Genomic DNA, 22,851 nt, shown 5'->3' with positions numbered 1-22,851 from the left:
ATCATTAAAAAACACTTCTTTAATCACTAACTAAAAAAAGAATCGAGACAAACTGTCGGGACCATCTTTCAGTGGGTTTAGCATTTATCTTCTAGCATTACTCATCGATAGTATATGCAGAAACCGCGTATGTGGCTCTGAGTCCTACTGCTCCCCAGTCCCCTGTCCCTCCTTTACATAAACAGTACTCTTCCATTCAGCTGCCTTGCAAATACTTGGAACCTTTGATGTCTGATTTATGTAAAGGATGAGTCATGACTCATGGGTATCCGGTCTAAAAGCACTACAAATTGGAAAAAAAAGAAAGAAAGCCTGTTATTCAATATAATCTAGCGATTTAATGTGGCTTCCATTGAATTCCATTATTCTTGATACTTCTGGAAATTTTTCTAACGACTTGCATCGCCTAACACTTATATAATCTATATTTGGTGGAAGTTCTAAGATTTCTTTAAGTTTTTTGCAATCCTCCAAGTAGAGACCACCGAGTGCAACAAATCCTTTGATGCTTGTGGGAAGGCTAACAAATTCACTTCCTGATAGATTTAAATCAATCAAAGTGGCCGAAGAATTAAACATGGTAAAGAAACTTGATATTGGAAAGAAATTTAATTCTGATTGGAAACAATTCTGACGATTCAACAGTACTTGTAATGCACTGCTTCCATTGCTAGAATTCGTTGGAGGCGCTAATTCTTGGAGTTGTTCTTCATTCGATGAAATCTCATCTTCCATTGTTGTAGACCCCATCTTCTTTACTAGATTTGTACAACCAACAAATATCCCAACATCCCTTAAATGTTGCAACCGAAGAATAATGTTAATTGGGAGACGCTTAAGGTTTTTGCACTTATCTAGATATAATTTATCAAGTTTAGTAAGATTGTCAATTGATAATGGTAGTTCTTCCACTGCAGTGCCCGATAGATTTAAACTAGTTAAAGAATTCATTTCACAACCAATTTCAGGAAAGCTACGAAGGCTTGAGCAACCATAAAGTTCAAGTACATCTAAAGATCTCAACTTGAGGCTTCTTGGAAGAATTCTGAGGTTAGAGCATCCCCAAAAACTCAAGAGCAAAAGAATCCCCAGGGATCCGACGGAATCATGCACCTCAACTAAATTTGTACAATTTGTGGCAATCAATTTCTCCATGTTTGGGATGCTCGAAACATCTGGAACTTTTGTCAAGAAATTACAATCACTGAAATCCATATTTGTCAAATTCTGTAAAAAAAAAAAAAAAAAAAAAAAATTCAAAGGAGTTTAGCACATAGATTAAAGAAACAAAGTTATTGAAGATTATAATTGTAGATACCTTAAACTTGATGAAGCTTAACTCCTTGATGAAGCCACCACGCATTTTAAAGATAATGAGTTTATTTCCATGGAAATTGGGTGGCAAAGATTGTAGCGGATATTCAAACCAATCAAGTACTCTTAACTCATTGGAGAGATAATTAGGTCCACTTAATTAAACAGAATGATATATTATATATAACTACGAATTCATTTTGATTTACAGGATATATATATATATGTTTACATATTCATTTATATATTAATTCATAAGGCCAAAATTTTCTAGATTTCACTTTGAAAATGGAAATAAATGTGAAACTAAATATTTTTATTCTTACACTTACCATGCTTTCTTCCAACACATGAAGACATCTTCATGGAAAAACAATCTACTACGTTGGCCAGGTTCGTTGGGTGATTCCAGACGAATAATTTCTCGACCCATATCTTGTAGCAAGTCATGCATCCGAACATATCCACGTTCAATAGAAATAAGACATTTGTCTTTAAGCCTGTCAATACCATCATCAGGAAAAAAATCACAACTGTGAAATATTTTCATGATATTAGCCAAATGTTCTCCCTCAAAGAAAAAGGCAATATCAAGAAACATTTCCTTCTCATTATTATCTAATCCTTCATAACTCACTAAAAGTACTTTCTGAATATTTTTGTGGGGAATGGTTTTATACTTATCCAATGCACTCTTCCATTGATTTGTACTTTTACCCTTTAGATCTGAACCTAGCACTACTAAAGCCAATGGAAGGCCCTTAGCATATTGTATTACTTGTTTAGCGAGGTCCACATACTCATAAGATGGTTCATCTTCCTTGAAAGCATGCAAGCTAAAGAGCCGAAGAGCTTCATTTTCATCCAAGGGCTTCAACTCGTACATTGAATCAACTTCCGAGATTTTTAGTAATTGTTGATCTCTTGTTGTCACGATTATTCTACTTCCCAAACCAAACCAACCGCAATCTCCAACTAATTTTTCAATTTGGACCAACTCATCCACATCATCAAGAATTAGCAGAACCCTTTTAGAACAAAGTCTGTCCTTAATCATATTCATTCCTTTTTCAGTATCACGAACATCCAAACTTGTTCCTAAAATATCAACAAGAAGGGTATTTTGCAGCTGAATCAAACCTCCTGCTTGTTCTGAAATTTCTCTAATATTACTCAAGAAACAACTTCCTTCAAATTGAGAGGAAATCTGGTTATAGATATCTTTTGAAATAGTCGTCTTACCAATTCCACCGGGTCCGAATATCCCTACAATACGTATAATATCATTTCTTTCAACACTTAAATGCTGATAAATATCTTGTTTACGATACTCTATCCCAACTGGATATTTGGCAACGCTTAGAGGTGTTTGCTTTACTATTTTTGAGTTGATCCACCCAATGATGTTTTGGATAAATTTTGACTCATCATCCCTATCAATAAAAAAGAGAAGAAAATTTTAAGGGGTCAAACTTTTTTCACTGGTAAATGACATATATCAATATGATTTATGTGAAATTATATCTTGTTTCTACTTTTTTTTTTCTCCGTGACAAAGGTACCCTTTCTACATCCTTAATCTGAGTGTTTCAATATTAGATTGTGCATTGGCCGTCAAAGGGTAGACATACTTTTTCATTTTTTTTGTATCTATTAAAAACTTTTTAACTTTTTTTGGTTCCATTCTCGAATCTGTCCCTCCCTTAGAATATCAGACTTACATTAATTTAAGAGTATTTGTGAGTCTTTATATGTAGAAACAAAATGAAACTAAAAACCAGTACTCCTTATAATTTAAAGCCCTTTTTTCTTGTCATCAGTACTCCAAATCTTATTCTTTCATTAGCTATAACACAAATAATAAACAATTCCCACCTTTCTTCTTAATTATCTTTTTCGATCGATGATTAGTTATTTGATAGATGAAATTCCATATATATTCCTCTATTTCCTTGATTTTGCTTGCAATTCATGATTAAAAGACCCAAAAGGCAAAAAGAACGAAAATATATGTATTTTTATTTACCTCATGTTCTTCTATTTCTCCAATGAACTAGATGTAAAACTAACGTGGTAGTCGTAATATATATTAGATCCCCTAACATCTCAATAGCATCATATATATGTATGCTCACACACAAACGCGAAGAACATATAGGCAAAGCTTACTCGAACGCTATATATTCCAACCCGGACAATTTGGCTACTTCTTCTAGAGCTTCCTTCCAATACTCTAGCAGCTTTATGTCATCCTTGATTTTCTTTCCAAGTTTAGTGAATGCTTCTCCAAAGCTTCCTTTTTGATCTCGTACGTCTGATGGTTTTATCTCATAGAATATCGGTAGAACAGTTTGTTTGAATGTTTTCCTGCACTCAAGAATCTTCAATAACTCATCCAAGCACCATTTGGATTCTGCATAGTTTTTAGAAAGTACAATGATTGAAATCCTTGACTCTTCAATAGCTTTAAAAAGTTCTGATGAAATTTGTTCTCCTCTCTCAAGGTCGACACCATCCATGTAAGTCTTGATTCCACTTTGACGTAAAGCTCGGTTTAGATGAGCAATAAACTTGTGGCGAACATCTTTACCTCTAAAGCTTAGGAATATATCATGATTCTGTGAAGGGATGACAGGAGATAATGGCAATGAAGAAGAGGAAGAAGTTCCTACTTGAAAGGCCATGGAATGAGATGATGAAGAAGAAGAGGAAGAAGGTCGAATTATAGATCAATACGCATCGCAAATAAATAATTATAGGGAAGTGGGTTGAAACTTTTTTTATTGGGTTTTGATATATTGTTAGCATTGTTTGAAGCCTCAGATCCAACTTTGGCCTTTTGATTTTGGTCCAATAGTTGACCGAGGCCAAAATATAGCTCATTGTTGGACACAGCTCCAAATTTGATAATCCAATTGCTAGCAACTTCATCACCAACACCATCATCTTATTGACGATCAATTAATAAATATGAAGGCTACTTTCAAATTTCAAACTTAAGATGTTAAGAGTATCATTTCAGTTCCAACTCTCAACAATATCTCAACAGAATCAAAGGATGGCAGCTATTGATAGAGTCTGTTACAGATTTGTTAACATTTGAGTATTTGTATTTCTTTTGAATTCATATCTATCTTATCTTATCTTTCTGTTGTAACCATCAATACTTATCATGTAAACATTCTATATATAAATATCAAGCATACCAGGCAGGATGGTTATCTTTTCCAATTCAAAACATTTAGACTTTCTTTCTTGGTAATCAGAGCCTCTCTGTTTACACCATTTTCATAGCTTCCTCCAACCCCACTTCCGCTTCATTTTCACTACCAAATATGTCTCATCCTGTTTATACCAAACTTGATGACACAAATTACCTTGCATGGGTGTGTCAATTTACTCCTATCTTGAGGACAAATGGGCTTCTGGGCATTGTTGATGGTTCAGAACCTGCTCCTCCTAAACTCATTGCTGATCCAAGTCAACCAGAAAAAATGGATCCCAATCCTGCTTATGAGATTTGGGAGAAGAAAGACCAATTTATTTTAAGTTGGTTCATAGCTGCACTGTCTGACAAAATTGTTCCAACAGTGTATGTTTTAAACACCTCTAGGCAGGTGTGGACAGCATTATCTACTAGGTATGCTTCACCCTCAAGATCCCGAGTCAATCATTTAAGGAGACAGCTCCAAACCACCAAGCAGGACTCACGTACCTGCAGTGATTTCATTCACTACTCTAAGAGTATATCTGATCAACTTGCCCTTGTAGGCAAACCAGTAAGTGATGAAGAACTAATCTCTTATATTGTGGGTGGTCTCAACCCTCAATATAATCCTTTTGTCACTTCTTATTCCTTTGCTACAAAGGATACTGTTATGACATTTGAGGAGTTTCAATCTGAGCTACTCAGTTATGAACAATTGCTGGCAGCACAAGCACCAACTACAGAGTCAAATGTTTTTGCTCTATATTCTAACAAAAGACCTGGACAGAACAGGAAACCCAAGTATGGGTCCTCTCCTAAGCCCAATTTTGGCAAAAGTCTTGCCCATAAGAGATCATTCCCTTCAGCCAGCAATGCACCTCAAGGTAAACCATCATTCACTCAGTTTGCTACTAATAAGCCTCCTTGTCAGATCTGTGGCAGGACCAACCACCAAGCCTTGGATTGTTTCCATAGGATGGACTATGCATATCAAGGAAGACACCCACCAAAAGAACTTGCAGCAATGGTGGCTCAGTCCAATCTCCTTCATGAGGATGACACATGGTTGGCAGACAGTGGGGCTACAAATCATATAACTGCAGACTTGGAAAACCTAACATTGCAGCAACCATATCAGGGTACAGAGACTGTGGCTGTAGGAAATGGTAATGGTTTAAACATTGCCCACACTGGTTCCACTACCTATCATCTTCCTAACTCTGATTTACATCTAAATGATATTTTGCATTGTCCCAATGTTTCCACTAATTTGTTGTCTATCCAAAAATTCTGTCAAGACAACAATTGCTACTTCAAACTAACTGATTCCTATTTCTTGGTGAAGGACAACTTGACAGGGGCAATCCTCCTATAGGGACCCAGTGAAGGCAGCTTATATCCTGTGCATCTCAATAAGTTTGTCACAAATAAAAGGGCATCTATAGCACTGAATGTGATCAAGGCATCAACAGATTTATGGCACAAAAGATTAGGTCACCCTAATTCTCAAATTCTACATCGAGTTCTTAAAGACTACCAGCTGCCTTTGTCATCCAATAAATCTCACTCAGATTTATGTATGCCCTGTCAATTAGGATAGAGCAAACAACTACATTTTAATAAATCTGACCATGTGTCTTCTAGGCCTTTAGAATTGATTCACAGTGATGTATGGACCTCACCAGTTTTATCAATAAATGGATTCAAGTATTATGTTCTTTTTATTGATGATTTTTCAAGATATTCTTGGTTATTTCCTCTAAAGTTCAAATCTGATCTGTTTGGTTGTTTTGTCAAGTTTAAATGTATTATTGAGAACCAACTCTCTTGCAAAATTAAACAATTCCAAATAGATGGTGGAAGTGAATATACTTCAAATTCATTTACTAAATTTTTGAATGATAGTGGGATTTATCATCGATTTACCTGTCCTCATACATCCCAACAAAATGGGATTGCTGAGAGGAAACACAGGCATGTATGTGAAACTGGTCTAACTCTTTTAGCACAATCTCATCTTCCATCCAAATATTGGGTAGAAGCATTTCATACAGCAGTTTATTCAATCAATAGACTTCCTTCATCTGTGCTGCAGTTTGAGATACCTCTTACCAAGTTATTTAATAAAGAACCAGACTTCTCCCTTCTCAAAACTTTTGGTTGTGCATGCTATCCTCATCTCAGACCATACACCAAACACAAACTGGAATTTAGAAGTAAACAATGTGTCTTCTTAGGTTATGGTTTCAATCAGAAAGGCTATAAATGTCTAGATCTGCAAACCAATAAAATTTACATGTCAAGACATGTAGTCTTTGATGAGAACTTATTCCCTGCACAGGAGAAAGGCTCCACTCACTACCCTGCTCGAGGACAATCCTCTTCATCAGGTACTGTTCTTCTACCATTTCATTTTTATTCACTAAATTCTCCTACTATTCCTATGCAATCATCTCAGCAGATGCTCACAAGCAATCACGTTCCCTCAGATCAACTCAGAGTTGAGACTACCCCTATCACCAATTCCACCTCAAATACTAAAACCACATCAGCATTCAATCCAGTTGACTCTGAGATAGCCCCTACACCTTCTCAAACTTCAAATCTTTTACCTGCACTTTCTCCTACACAGATTCTTACTAATACCTCAGAGATAGCCTCTACTCCCACTTCAACTTCTACTTCTTTACCTGCCTTCTCTCCTACTCAGATCATCACTAGATCCATGACAGGAAATTCCAAACCCAAACAATTCCCTAATTATCATTTATATCTCTCCAACAAATCCACTAATCATCCTATTAAAGCTTTACATACCAGTTTTCTGCCATGTGAACCCAAATCTTTTTCTAAAGCTGTGTCTAATCCTGATTGGTTTGCTGCAATGCAAAGTGAATACCAAGCTTTGCTGGATAACCAGACATGGAGCCTTTGCCTGAGACCCAAAGACAGAAATGTTATCCATAATAAATGGGTGTACAAGTTAAAGCAAAAACCAGATGGTACCATTGATAGATATAAGGCTAGATTAGTTGCCAAAGGGTTTGAACAGAGAGATGGCATTGACTATACAGAAACATTTAGTCCAGTAATCAAACCAGCCACAATTCGATTACTTTTGGCTATTGCACTACATTTTGACTGGCCTATCAAACAATTGGATGTATCCAATGCTTTTCTTCATGGCTTTCTCAATGAGGAAGTTTTTATGGAACAACCTCAAGGCTTTGTGGATAGAACATTTCCTAATCATGTATGCAGGTTGCATAAGGCTATTTATGGCCTTAAGCAAGCTCCAAGGACATGGTATACTCGACTTACTCAAGCCTTACAAGGTCTTGGCTTTACAGGTTCTCTATTGGACACTTCTCTCTTTATGTATCACAATGGTTCAGTACATATTTATGTACTTATTTATGTTGATGATATACTAGTGACTGGTTCTCACAACTCTAGTATTCTGGGGCTAATTCAAAGTTTGCAAAAAGAATTCAAGATGAAGGATTTGGGTGACTTGAGTTTCTTTCTTGGAATTCATGTACACAGAACCTCTACAGGAATGCATCTCAATCAAGCTAAATATATCTATACTTTGCTAGATCGTACCAATATGCTTGGTGCCAAGCCTTATTCAGCTCCTTGTGTTTCTGGACAGAAATTAAGCAAACTTGAGGGTGACCCTTTACCTAATCCCACCATTTACAGGCATATTGTTGGTGCCCTACAATACTGCACCCTTACGAGGCCTGATATCTCATGCTCAGTCAATCAACTATGTCAGTTTTTACATTGTCCTACAACTGTTCATTTTACAGTAGCAAAAAGGGTACTAAGATATCTAAAAGGCACAATTGATCATGGCTTATTTTTCCAGCTAGGACCACTGCAATTGGCAACATATTGTGATAGTGATTGGGCTGGAGATCCTCTAGACAGAAGATCAACCAGTGGCTATGGAGTGTTTCTAGGCAACTGTTTGATCTCATGGCAAGCAAAGCAAATTAGATGTAATCTTTAAAGCCTTTTTTCCTCTTTCTCTCTTCTTCATCTATTTTTATATTATATTTTATTTTCTATCATTATATACCCTGACAAATACATGCATGCGCATCAGTCCATTAATATTATAAAAAGATCAAGGGAAGGCATGCATCGTTCCTCTTATCAGCAACTTGCTTTCACCAGTCCCGTCTTCTGTACGTGGCCACTACAAAAGGTAGGCAATATAATATCGTAAAAGTCTATTTCCACCATTCTCTGCTATGTTGGTTTCCACCAAATCATCCCACTTGGAATATTAAATTTGGATCGTTTATAAATTATAATTAAGACCAATTGTATAAGGTCGGGGTTTCAATGGGGTAGGCAGCTAGCTTCCTAAGGCCCCTACCCCAAGTAATGCCCCTAAAAAAAATAATTAAATAATAAATAAAGCAAGCAAGCAATGGATTTATCTCTCTAACAAAAAAATAATTCAATACAAAGAAATTTGATAAACTATTCTTTTATATAAAAAGGTTAGAATAACTATTTTCAAATAAGTTTCAAACATTTTTATTAAATAAAATATTTAATTATTATAATATATCCTCCAGTCAAGTTAAAAGATGACTACTCATGATGATAAGAGGGAAAAAAAAATGGTTTTATTATTTTATGTTTAAAATTGGTTTGAATATAATATTCTAACCTTTTTATATAAAATATGAAGTAAGATGTGAATTGGATAATATCCATTCATTTTAGTATAAATATAAAGGAAAAATATGAATTTATCAAATTTAATATGAATTTATCAAATATCTGGTCCTCTTGAGCCTACATATGACAACAATTTTAAAAAGTTTTTATTGCAATTAATTGGTCCCACTATCTATTAAGGTTCTGCTTGATAAGTGAGATGAAAATTTTGAGTTTAAGATAAAATATTAAAATATTATATTTTAATATTATTATTGTTTTGGGATTTGAAAAAGTTAAGAAAAAGTTAAATAATTTATTATATTTTGCATGGGGATTTGGGTAAGTTGTAATGATGAGATGAGAATTTTGAGTTTGAGATGAAAATTTTTGTTTACCAAATTGAACCTAAGTCTCCTGACAGGAGTTACTGACGTCGTTGTTTATCTTTTTGTGTTTTTATCAAATTTATTATTTTGTGATTTTTTATTAAATTTTTTATTTTTATAGTTTTTTCTATTAATTTTTTTCTTTTACTATTTTTTTTAATTTTAATTTGAATTTTTAAGTTTTACTTTCTTGAATCTAATGTTATCTCAATATTAAATATACGAAAGAATAAATATATTACCTTTAAGTGTTATTTATAGAGATTTGGCGTGGTAAAGATGACCATCCTTCAAGACATATCTTATTTTGAAGACTCTCTTCATTAATTGAAGTGATCATTTTTTGATCAGTAGATATTATTTATTATCTTCAATGTATATCAATAAGACCATCTTTAAGCTTACTCTCGATTATTGAGCCTTTATTACAGTGGGCCCATTAGCATGTGGGTACCAACTATCCATTCTAGTACTTTTCCTTTTCACTGTAGGAAGGAGAAAAGGTCACTGTAGGAAGGAGAAAAGGAAGGGGGGGGGGGGGGGGGGGGGGCGGGTGGTGGGGGCTAATGGGCTATTCATTATTCAATAATCTGTAATGCGGGACAAGTGACAGTTTGATTTGCAGTAGTTTATTGCATCGCATAAATTTTCTTTATTCATTATTCAATGATCTGTAATGCGGGACAAGTGAAAGTTTGATTTGCAGCAGTTTATTGCATCGCATAAATTTTAATAATATTATTAATAATAAATATATAATATATATAATTATTTTGAAAATGTTTCCAACGAGTACATCATCTATAGTAGTTTCTGAAAATTATTTGGGAGATTAATTAGAATAAAAGGAAGAAAAAACATATTAACAATTTAAATTATTGGAAGGTAACAACCCAAGTGAAAGAGCTAGGAATAGGGGTGCATTGGCTGTCCAGTAACTAACATGCGAGTAGAATCCATCAATTCAATAATTTAACATCAAACCCCAATGACAACCTTAATTTCAGTGGCAAAGATAATTTTTTTTTTTTTTTTTGATATATATGGATGTCTAGGCCAGCTTGCGCCCACTTCAACTAATTCTATGTAGCTCTGAAGTTAACGGCTAGATAAACCTTCGGTGATCTTGGCCAGGGGACTCAAACTGGTGACTATTGGGGAGTAAACATAAGGCCTGACCAACTGAGTTACCCCAAATGACAATTGTAGAATCTATCAATTCAATAATTTAACATCAAATCCTAAATGACAACCTTAATTTCAATGGTAAAGATAAAATTAAGTCTTCATGATCATATTTCATTGAAGTCTAAAGAGTGTAGTTCTCTATATGATAGAGTCACAATACCAAAATATAAAATGGTATCAACATTTGAAGAAGGAATATGTTATATCTAACATCAGACACCAAGAGAAGCAAGCTATCTTGTTTGTGTCCACACTTGCCATGGTGGATTGTTTTTACTCATAAGTTGACGTGAATGACATATCTTTCATATTGTTGACACATGAGAGTTTGGATGGCACTGTATCCTTTATATTAGCTGTAAATTAATTTTTTGATTTGTGCATTCATACAATGAACCAGCCATTACATTATCAAGATTGAAAACTCTCTGGATGAAATCAAGAATTTCAGACCAATAGAGTTTAATTGGCGAATGCTTCCATCAGATAAAAGTGTATTTGATACCTAACTTGCTTGATGGATAAAGCAATTCGCTCATCATTGATAACTTTATTCAGAAAACTGTACTACAGGTAATTAAAGCTCTGAACATGAGGTTTCAATTGGCTCTATTAATTAAATATTTCCCCATACTTATAGATTAAATTGCAATGTTGTTATATGTAGTGAATCATGAAATTTCGTTTGTCCGTGCATAACGCAGTTAGATAAAAAGATCTATTCGGGACCTCATAGTATCTTAAAGGAAAATTCGCTTGTAAAAAAAAAAACGACATTGTAATGCAGCTTATAGGAAACTCTTTTTTCTCACTATTTTCTTCCTTTGTAGCCCATTTTGCACTAGCATATTTTGCTTCAGAGTTGATTTTAGATGAGGCTATTGTTATATGCACCTGCCATGGAAACTTGTCGTAGAAATTCATTGATAGAAAGAAACCTTTGAAAATTTAGAAACTCAATGTTATGTTTCATCACTACCTTACTTCCCCTTTAGCTATATGAACAGAAGATATAGTTTCATTGGGAGGTAACAAATTAAAAGATAAGAGAACCAAGAATGAAGTGCCTCCAATTCCAACCTTTTCACTTTTTGTGATCATTCATTTACCCATCTATCGCATTTCCTCTCTTACTATTTGAAAGGACCATTTGTTGCATAACATACAAAAAAGTAAATGGAGGTTGGGTGTCATGCCATTTTGGCTTAAAGAAATGATCTAGGTGCACTTCTATGGTAATTTTTGGCACAACATATAAAAAGGTAATTACTCTACGAGGGACGCTGATGTTAGATGCTGAATTTATATAGAAAACAGAGTAAAATACATAGACATTACAACAAGTATACGTTATGCATATCGATCCATGATTTAATGATTTAATAATTAGATTTATAAACTCTTTTGGATTCATTTAATACCATATATAGCAAAAACTAAAGAAACAAAGCGAGAAATCCATTTTTTATGCATAATAATCAGATAACGAAGTTAGTCAAGTGTCTACATAAGAGAAACTCGTTTTGAAAATTACAAGACTGTAAATTAATTTTTTAAAAATTAGTAACTTGATTAAATATATTATTTTTCATCTAATATTTTTGGCTTTAAATAAAAGTTATTAATTTAATAAGAGTATTATTTTTTATATAATAATCTACACTTAAATGCACACAATATCTATGTATGATTGTTGTAGACAAATGGGTCAAACATGTTAACAGGAAAGACAGAATTAAACATCTTGACAACTTTCGTAAAGTCATTTAATAAGATTTATTATTTTTCATTTAATAATCAACACTTAAATGCACACAATATTTATTTATCATTGTTGTAGACAAGTGGGTTAAATGTGTTAAAAGGAAAAACATAATGAAACTTCTTGACAACTTCTGTAAAGTCATTTAATAAGACGTATTATTTTTCATTTAATAATCCACACTTAAATGCACACAATATCTATATATAATTGTTTTAGGCAAGTGGGTCAAACGTGTTAAAAGGAAAGACATGATAAAACTTCTCGGCAACTTCCGTAAAGTCATTTAATAAGATATATTATTTTTCATTTAATAATTTACACTTAAATGCACACAATATCTATATATAATTGTTGTAGGCAAGTGGGTCAAACGTGTTAAAATGAAATATAGAAGAAACTTCTTGGCAACTTACGTAAAGTCATTTAATAAGATGTATTATTCTTCATTTAATAATCCACTCTTCAATGCACACAATATCTATATATGATTGTTATAGACAAGTGGGTCAAACGTGCTAAAAGGAAAGACAGAATAAAACTTCTTGCAACTTCTGTAAAGTCATTTAATAATATACTTGTCAAACGTGTTAAAAGGAAAGAAAGAATGAAACTTCTTGACAACTTCCGTAAAATCATTTAATAAGATATACTATTTTTCATTTAATAATCCACACTTAAATGCACATAATATCTATATATAATTGTTGTAGGCAAGTGAGTCAAACATGTTAAAAGGAAAGACAGAATGAAACTCCTTGGCAACTTCCGTAAAGTCATTTAATAATATACTTGTTAAACGTGTTAAAAGAAAAGATAAAATGAAACTTCTTGATAACTTCCATAAAGTGTTTTAATAACATGTATTAATTTTTATTTAATAATCCATACTTAAATGCACATAATATATATCTATATATGATTGTTGTAGACAAGTGGATCAAACGTGTTAAAATGAAAGATAGAATAAAACTTCTTGACAATTTCGTAAAATCATTTAATAAGATGTATTATTTTTAATTTAATATGTGTTGTGTTGCCCACTTAGCTCGTTTGCAGACTGGTTCGTGCCCCATAAAGTAGATGCAATTCGGTGATCTACCTAACATACTCAGGGGCATCCTGAAAATATATATTAAATTATTTCATAGAAAATGATAAAGTTGGAAAGACTTTGACTGATGACTCAATTATAGGCTGTAGACTTGATGAATACTCAATCTCCAATCATCTTAATTTTTTATTTTTAATGTCCAATACTTGAATTAATTGGGAGTTAGTAAGTTATATTGAATTAATTTTTAGTCATAGAGTGTTTATTAAAACATAGGATGATCCTCTGTTGTAGGCATACATCAAAACTATTAGGAAAATGATATTCTCACACACAAAAGCCAACAAAAGTATTGGCTTTTTTTTTTCTTTTCTTTTTTACTTAATTATTAAAAAAATATTTAGAAAATTTTTTTTGAGTTTTTGTTTATTTTTTAATATTTAAAAAAAAATAAAAAATAATAGTAACCTTATCTATAAAGACTCTTGGTAGAGGCTACAAGAAGCTTTAGAATCCTAACCTGGAGTGCAGAGCAATATTTCTGCTCACCATAAAAATCTGCAATATTTCTCTTCGTACTCCCACATATCAGTAATCAAGTGTGCGCAGCAAATACATTAATACAAGTGCAGAGCAATACTTCAGGAGTACCGTAAAAGCATTCTAAATATTGAATACAACACCATTGAAAACAACACATCTGTCTATTACATTTTCACCTCAAAAAAACACAAGTCATCACTAATTTTCAACACATTTGGGTTTTACTCTGCAGTTCACGATAAGATGCTTTCACAGATTTATACATGCTGAATTGAGCTGGATGGCATCAATTAAACTGAAACTCTCGTGTGAATATACATTCACCACAACCTGAATTGAGCTGGTACTAAAGTCCTGTGCTAAGAAGTAAGAACATTTGCATTCAAGTGATTTGAAATTATATCATTATTGAAAAAGTTCGATAATCAGGAAGAGGATAACTTTCATGTCACCTCTGCATTGGTAGTGAAAAAGGAAGAAAATGAAAAGGTGAAGAAAATAAGAGCCCCATGTCAGTATAAGACCAGAATTGACTTCTTTTGTTATCAATTTGAAGACCCTCGGTCAGTCGAGCATCTACGGAAACAAAAGGACACAGAACTCAGAAGTGACTCCTAGGGGAAAATACCACTTGTTGAATTTTGCTTTTTGTTTTTGTCTTCCCTATAAAGGATGAGAATTCTTAGCCAATGAAGGCGTGGAGAGACGTGGTGGATCCATCTTCCTTACTTTTTTAGCAGCAAGTTCTGCTAGACATTTCCACGTGCCTTCCAATTCTTGCTTTGGTCTCATTTTCTCTAGAATTTTTGCACAAAGCAGGAGATAGATTCTGTTTGATCAAGATCTCAATGTGAAGGGGAGAAAATTTCAGAGGAGTCCAAGTGTTTAAATACAAGGAGCTTGAAGTGGCCACAGATAAATTTAGTGAACTAAATATAATAGGAGCTTGAAGTGGCGACAGAAAGTGAAAGCAGGTAGTAACTAAAATCCTTTCACAACTCGGGAAACAGCATGATTATGTAGTAATTCTGTGTTTTTTTTTTGTGTTTTATATGAAAGTCTAGAAAAATTGTAATGGTCAGTAACAACTAAATTGAAAAAGTATGAAAGAGAAATTGAAAAATGATATTATTAATGTGGAGAGATCGGAACGTAGTGTTGAATTAGGATGTGATAAATCTTCAGTTGAAAAAAATCCATAGTATAAAGTTCATGTAGAGAATTAATTAGTGGGTATTTAATACAGGCATTTTTTTTTACGCAGAATGACTTTAGTTTAAAATTGTGTGAATGGCTGCAAGTTGGTCGCTTCGGTCTATAAACTATAAAGTTCAGACAAGTAATTTATTTGGTTCAAATACTCTGTATGTGTATCATCTGAGTCATCTTGTTCACGTTTGTACGAATTGTAGGTCCCTTTAAATAAACAATATGCTTAAAGTTTATTGTTTAAGATGGTGAAGTTAATTATATTCTCATACTTTGTATTAGCTTTATTATTCTCTTTAAAAGAAACGCGTTTCAAAAATTAAAACAATGCTGAATTTTTATTTACTAAATTATTTTTCTTTAGCCAATCCATGTATCCTCCTTTATTAATTCATCCTGTTTTATTATGCCTTCAAAAGGAAGTAAAACTAGTGGGATTGAGTCACTTTGAATTTAAATTGTAAGTTATTTAAGCATATTATAATTTACAAGTCAAGTCAACTCATCTCAACATCTAAATGTTGCCTTAAAAGTTCATATGGGAGAAATAATTAGTAAAAATCCGGCCTGGATGCTTGTTTTATGCAAAAGGACTTTAGTTCAAAACCGTGCGTAAAAGGGTGCAAGTTGGTTTATCAAGCATACCTATAATGTATGTTTGTGCTTGAAGAAGATAAAAAAAAGTTTAGATATTGAAAAAGAGCTTTCTCAAAAAGAAATAAGTAGCCAGCCTAGTCCAGTAATGGTTTTCACTGTATCAAGTTGTGCCATCGAGAAGATGATTGGTTTATTCTTGTCTGCCAAACATCCTCTGTTCCTCAAGAATCTTGTTACCTGCAAAATGAAATGCATTGGCTGTTTTACCAACTTTCAAAATCACCAGTACAAAAAACTATATATCTATATTTCACATATCAGGATTGGAATCTTCTGGGATTACAGTCAGTGTCACCAAACTATCATATAGACCATCAACAACACAATCAATTAAAATGTTAGCATCAAACTATATCACTGAGCCAAAAATAAATGAGTGGTAAAATCATTGAGCTAATAAATGAATGGCAAGTACCAAATCAAGTAATTATTAAAGACCAGAGAGAACAAACAAAAAACTCGCCTGAAATTCCACTTGGGCTATCGTTTAATTGAATCCATTTTTCTTCTTTTAATGTGCTCTGCTTTCATGCCTGTATACAACATTGGCTCCTGAACTTATATAATATCATAACCAAAAACGTACTCAGAGAGGATCACTAAGATTGGGAAGAATACGAAGTTGAACCCTCAAATTGTCCAAAACCGTTCATACAAGTTGCAGAGTCAAAGTGGTATACAAGAATGAAAGGAGAGCAAATAAAAAAATAAAAATGGATGAAGCCAATATTGCAAACCGTCCTCCACAGCAATTGGAATAATGATAACCCAAGTAAGTTGCCCCTGTTGGTACTAATTATTTTGGTTGGGATATCTTGCATGTGTGTTTTGCAAATCGCCTTCCCTTTCTTTCTAAATACCAAAAAAAGGCACTGGGGTTGACAATATGCGCATTATCATAGACTATACTCATGTATACTAACAGTATTGCTCATGCTGGTTTCAAGTACACATAAATTGTCGCCAAGTATCTTCTGGAAAATCCCCACAATCAGCTGCCATTCTGGTTTGTGTCATGCATCAGTTCTTCCCCACTTCAAAGAAAACTCAACCTCCAGTTATTATTGTCAGTGTATAATGGTTCATCTGGAGGGTAGTACTCAAATAAGTTAGAAACGTTAAAAGTGGGAGAAATGGACATGTCTTGAGTTAAATCAACCATAACTAAAGTGGGAGAAATGGACATGTCTTGAGGCAAATCAACCACAACTAGCCTGTGTTTATCTACTGCAGCTTTGTATCGATGGTTAGCTGTCCCTGAATTGTGACAAACGTCACAATGAACTTGCTTGGTTTGTTTAGCCATGATTTCTGCTGCAATGCTTAAACCAGAGAGCTTGGGACGTGTGACCAGGAGGTCCAATGTATGTTTCGGCCCGGGGCCTAGTATAAACAATTTCAAATGGAATTTTCTCAATTGATCAACTGTGCATGTTGTCAAAGGCAAACTCTACTTTTGGGAGGTTTAAGTCCCACTATTTTGGTTCGTCCGCTGAGTGTTGCCAAATATGCGGTTGGTCACTTATGTTTTACCATCTATTTGGGGATGGCAAGTGCTGCTGTATTTGAGGGATGTGTCGAACATTTTCCATAGAGTGATCCGAAAATGGCTTAGGAATTTGACATCGAAGTCAGAGGAGATCGTGTTGGGAATTCCATGGAGACAGGCGACTTCCTTGAAGAAGAGTGTGGAGAGTTAGAAACGTGTCGAAAACTTCCAAATTAAGTCTAAAGTTCATGCGGGCAATTAATTAGTGGGTATTGGGTTCAGACATTTGTTTTGTGCGGAATGATTTTAGTTTAAAACCATGTAAATGGCCACAAGTTGGCTTACCTAGTATACTTGCAATGCATGTTTATGCTAGAAGAAGATAAAACAAGTTCAAGTATTGTCAAAGAACGTTTTCGGAAGACATAAGAAACTCTTGTCCTGACTGTGTATCAAATATACTATGCACAGAGTAATCTTACAGAGCTTACAAGTCTAGTTGCACTTTTATGGTAAGTTTTGGCACAACATACAAAAAGGTAATTACCACATGTGGGGGGCTGATGTTGGATGGGCCTGCAACCCGATTAGAGTCAACCGGGTCTAGACCAACCTGGCTGACCAATTTCAGGTTGGATCTTTTTTCTGTTCTTTTTTTCTTCTTCTTCTGCAGCAGTAGCAGCATTATTCTGTAGTGGGAGAGGTAAAAAGCGAGGAAATGGTTAGGATATGAATATTGTAATCATAAAAACATATGGATCAACCATTCCATAGCATTCACTCACACAATTATTTTCATTCCTCGCTTTCCTGCCCAAGTACTATTTCTTCAAACCAAATTAACAATTGAGGAATACAAAACAAGTGTGGTCTGCTTCTTAACCGGTGAAGATTCATTTTTAAGCTTAGTTAAATTATCTCCTTGTGGCTTTTCCTCTACCACATGCTTTGATCTCTTCCTCCATATCTACCATTATGAAAAAGTTAACATCAAATGAATAATAGTACATCAAATAATTCAAATCAGCACCAAAGTGGTTTAGTTTCCCTAACAAATGAGTGAAAATAAAAATCATACAATCATGGAGACCATAAGCCTTGAGTTAAATCAGGAACGTGAAAATTTTGAAAAGGAATGGAAGAATTTGAATTAGGAAAAACTTATTACGATATTCAATGTAAATGAACCATTTCCTGATCTCAAATTGCAGCTTTTAGCAAAGAAGAATGAAGAAAAGGCAAGTGTGGTGGAATGATTATCGAAGATGAAAAACGTTAAAACTCCTTTATCTGGGAAGATGGTAGAAATCCGCTACCTATCACATAGAGGTGGAGAGCATTGAATTCTTAAAAGGGTTGAAGAGTATGAAAGAGTTAAGGCTTCTTAGCCTTCAAGGGATCTCCAGAATTAACGAGCTTCCAAGTCGACAACAAAGAGTAGCTATGAAATTCCAGAGCTTCCTGAGAAATTGGAGTTGCCCAGAGACAAAGATACCTGATTGGCTGGTACCTAGCAAAATGAATAGCCTAAAGAAACTCTTCATTAGAGGAGGAGGGCTTGAAACCCTGAAGAATGACAAGTGGACGGTTGAGCAAAATACAAAGACATTACGATATGTATACATTAAAATACATCCTAGTTCCCAAGCTGCTTTTGTTATCATGGATCCCACTCATAATTTTAAAATGCTGAAGTTTTCTCTTTGTGTTTTGATCTATCAAGACTGAAAATGAGATACAGTTTAGCTATATGAACAAAAGATACATTTTCATATTGGGAGGTAAAAAATTAAAATACAGGGAACCAAGAATGAAGCGCATCCAATTCCAACCTTTTCACTTTTCACTCATTTACCCATTTATTGCATTTCCTCTCTTACCATTTAAAATGACCATTTGTTGCATAAGAAATTTGCACTAAAAAAAAACATGAAAACTAGTTTCTTCTTAATTCTACCATTTTCTCTAACTAGTTCTATGTCCCCTTCCGCATAACTTACAACCATGGAAGGAGGTCAAATAACTTTTGTTCAGTAACTTCTTTAAAAAAAAAAAAATTAAATTTTCTTAAGGGTTAGCTTATATGCCTTGGTCTGGACTGGGATACAGTTGTCGATGTTGTCACTGGTTGTTTAGGCTTTAGACGTCACTGCTGGTGTTGGTTGTTGGGGTTCTTCACTTGGGATGAGCAAACTCCTCACCTGTGATACAATGAATGAAACTCAATATAAAATTTTTATGATTTCAATATGTCTAAAAATAGTTGTAAAAACTCATGAAATTCCTAAACTGGAGATTGTAGAACATGTCGATATGTTTTTGTTTAGCTAACTTTTGTTCCTTGTTCATCTGCCTCCAAAATCCATGCACTGCTTCCATGTTCAGCACCTTGTTTGCACAACTCTTCCACGTGTAGTTGCAATGCGCAAGAACAACCAAATGTCAAAGGAAATTCTCACGGTTAGTTCTCTATATCCCGTCGTGAAATACTTACCATTCATTTATACGCCAAAGACTAGCTTTGGAGATCTTGTTCCAATTTTCAAGATCCGCCTTGCACATTTCAAAGAAATTAGCAATCTTGTGGCACAATTCATCACCATTACAGGGGTCAATGTGAAAGCCTGAGATTCCACCAATAATAATTTCTGCGGGGCCTCCTTGATCTGTTGCAAAGGTGGGTAATCCACTGCTCATTGCCTCCACGAGTGTTAGACCAAAATTCTCGTACAATGCAGGATGCACAAAAGCTCCTTTTGTATCAGCAATACAGCGGTTTAGCTCTCCATAAAGATATCTATCAGTTTGAGTTACTATCCATCCGATGTGGCAGTTAAATTCGTATATCTCTATCAGGGCATGTATCTTTTTTACTACATTTTCTAATAACACCAATAATCCATCAAAGGCTATATCCAAAAATGAAGACCCATCTCTCACGGCAATAGCCACAACGGCTAACGCATCTCCATTTGCTAAAGATTCTCCCGATCACCCATAAGGCAACCCCAATCCATGCAACGGCTAATTCTAACTTTTTCAACTTTGTATTATTTCATTTCAGCAAGTAACCTTGTATAGACACAAGTCTCCAACGGTACAATGCCTCTTATATTGTTGCAATGCATATTATAAATAGAAACAGTAGACACTCCATGATATCAAGTTAACTGAGGCATTTCATCAAACACGTTGTGTTCACTTTCTTCTCTGTCCTTTGATTTGGATGGACTGAAAAATCCTGCTATAGCTACAAGATTTACCAAACTTCTTTAGTTTATTGTTCTTTCCATACCAAATCAAGTCTTAAAGACCAAAAAGCACAAACAAAAATGAAAGGAAAATCTCACTTGAAATTCCAAAGAAATAGTAGCAAAAGGCCACTTGGCATATCATTTAATTCAATCCAGTTTTCTTCTTTTATGTGCTCTGCTTTCATGCTTGTATACAATATTGGCTCCCCAACTCCTATAATATGGCATCTGCAAAAGTGCACTATCACCGGGAAGTTGAAGATACCTTTAGCTCAAATGATTCTAAATCATTTATTCGTTACCTGACAATTAGACAAATATACCCCTTGATTAGAATCGAGTTGGCATACACGATTTGAGCTTTTAATGGTTACCACTAAATTCTCATAAATGATTACCATCGACTTGGCATTCTTAAAAATGATCATTTTAGAAAATAAAAGACAGGTTTATCCATTCTTGAAAATCCAAAAATAAATGAGTGGTAAAATCATTAAGCTTATAAATGAATGGCAAATACCAAATCAACTTATTCTAATTAAAGACTAGAGAGGACAAACGAAAATCTCACCTAAAATTCCACTTGGGTTATCATTTAATTCAATCCATTTTTCTTCTTTTATGTGCTCTGCTTTCATGCTTGTATACAACATTGGCTCCCCACCTTATAGAATACCGTGACCAAACACGTACCCAAAGAGGATCCCTAGGATTGGAAAGAATACGAAGTTGAACCCTCAAATTGTCCAAAACCTTTACCTCAAATGATTCTAAATCAGAGTACCACATCCATACTCGATATTGGTCATAGTGTACAATATAATCCGGTTCATTGGGTATGATATCAGAAGAAGCTGGAAGTTCATTAGACAAAAATAGACGTTCTTCACTATCAATACGGCATACACAATTTGAGCTGATACCGGTTATCTCAACATCAGGATCAAAATTATCATGCCTAAGATCTTCTTTAAAAAATGTAACGAGAGCAATTGCAATTCCTCTTATATGCTCCAAAAAGTGTGGCCCCTCAATATTTATTACCCATTCTTCATTTCCTTTCAATTGGACATCATCATCCCCTCTCTTAGCAATCTCATTTTCCGATGACATAGTGGCATTATAATGTCCCTGTTAAAACAATATCATCATCATCATTTATTTTAAAGTCATGCATCCTATATATTATTAAGAGAGAGAGAGAGAGAGAGAGAGAGAGAGAGAGAGAGAGAGAGAGAGAGAGGTTGAGACACATACATACCTTCCACAGTAATCGTTCTGTCCCTCTAAAATTCCAAATATTCTGATGCATTTTGTCGCAGCCATGCAAGCAAATATAATGTAGCGATCTGATGTGGCTTCCATTGAATTCCATTATTCTTGATACTTCTGGAAATCTTGCTAACGACCAACATCCCATAGCATCTACCAATTCTATATTTGGTGGAAGCTCTAAGATTTCTTCAAGATTCACGCAATAGCACAAGTAGAGCTCTCGAAGTGCAACAAATCCTCTTATCCATGTGGGAAGGCTAACAATTTCAGTTTCCGATAGATTTAACTGAGTCAATGTGTCCCTAGAATTAAACATGGAATACAAACTTGATATTGGAAAGAAATTTGATCGATTCAACACTTGTACTGCACTGCTTTCATTGCTTGAATTCGTTGGAGGCACCCATCCCTGGAGTTGTTCTTCATTTGATGAAATCTCGTCTTCCATTGTTGTAGACCCCAACGTCTTTACTAGATTTGTACAATCACCAAATATTCCAAGACTTTGTAAATGTTCCAACCGATGAAAAATGTTAATTGGGAGACGCTTAAGGTTTTTGCACACATCTAGTCGTAATTCATTAAGTCTAGTAAGATTCCAAATTGACAATGGTAGTTCTTCCACTGTAGTGCCCGATAGAATTAATTTAGTTAAAGATTTCATTTCACAACCAATTTCAGGAAAGCTACGAAGGCTTGAGCAATCACTAAGATCAAGGGAGCGTAAAGATTTCAACTTGAGGCTTGCTGGAAGAATTCTGAGGTTAGAGCATTCAAAAAAACACAATTGACAAAGATACTCCAGGGATCTGACGGAATCATGTACCTC

At 34.4% G+C, this 22,851-nt stretch overlaps 1 protein-coding gene across 1 annotated transcript; it reads right to left on the bottom strand.

Annotated features, from left to right (window-relative positions):
* Positions 1-315: 315 nt before the first annotated feature.
* LOC122296797 (disease resistance protein Roq1-like) lies at positions 316-3,998 on the bottom strand. Its single transcript, XM_043106594.1, has 4 exons — positions 3,484-3,998; positions 1,647-2,747; positions 1,319-1,469; positions 316-1,227 (listed from the first exon to the last, which is right to left on the bottom strand). The coding sequence occupies exons 1-4, from the start codon at positions 3,996-3,998 to the stop codon at positions 316-318; spliced, it is 2,679 nt and encodes an 892-aa protein (XP_042962528.1).
* Between the last annotated feature and the right edge of the window lie 18,853 nt (positions 3,999-22,851).

The sequence above is a fragment of the Carya illinoinensis genome, chromosome 15, assembly GCF_018687715.1.
Source record: "Carya illinoinensis cultivar Pawnee chromosome 15, C.illinoinensisPawnee_v1, whole genome shotgun sequence".
Taxonomy (NCBI): Eukaryota; Viridiplantae; Streptophyta; class Magnoliopsida; order Fagales; family Juglandaceae; genus Carya; species Carya illinoinensis.
Note: the sequence above shows the minus strand (reverse complement) of the source record. Positions and strands in the feature narration are given on the sequence as shown.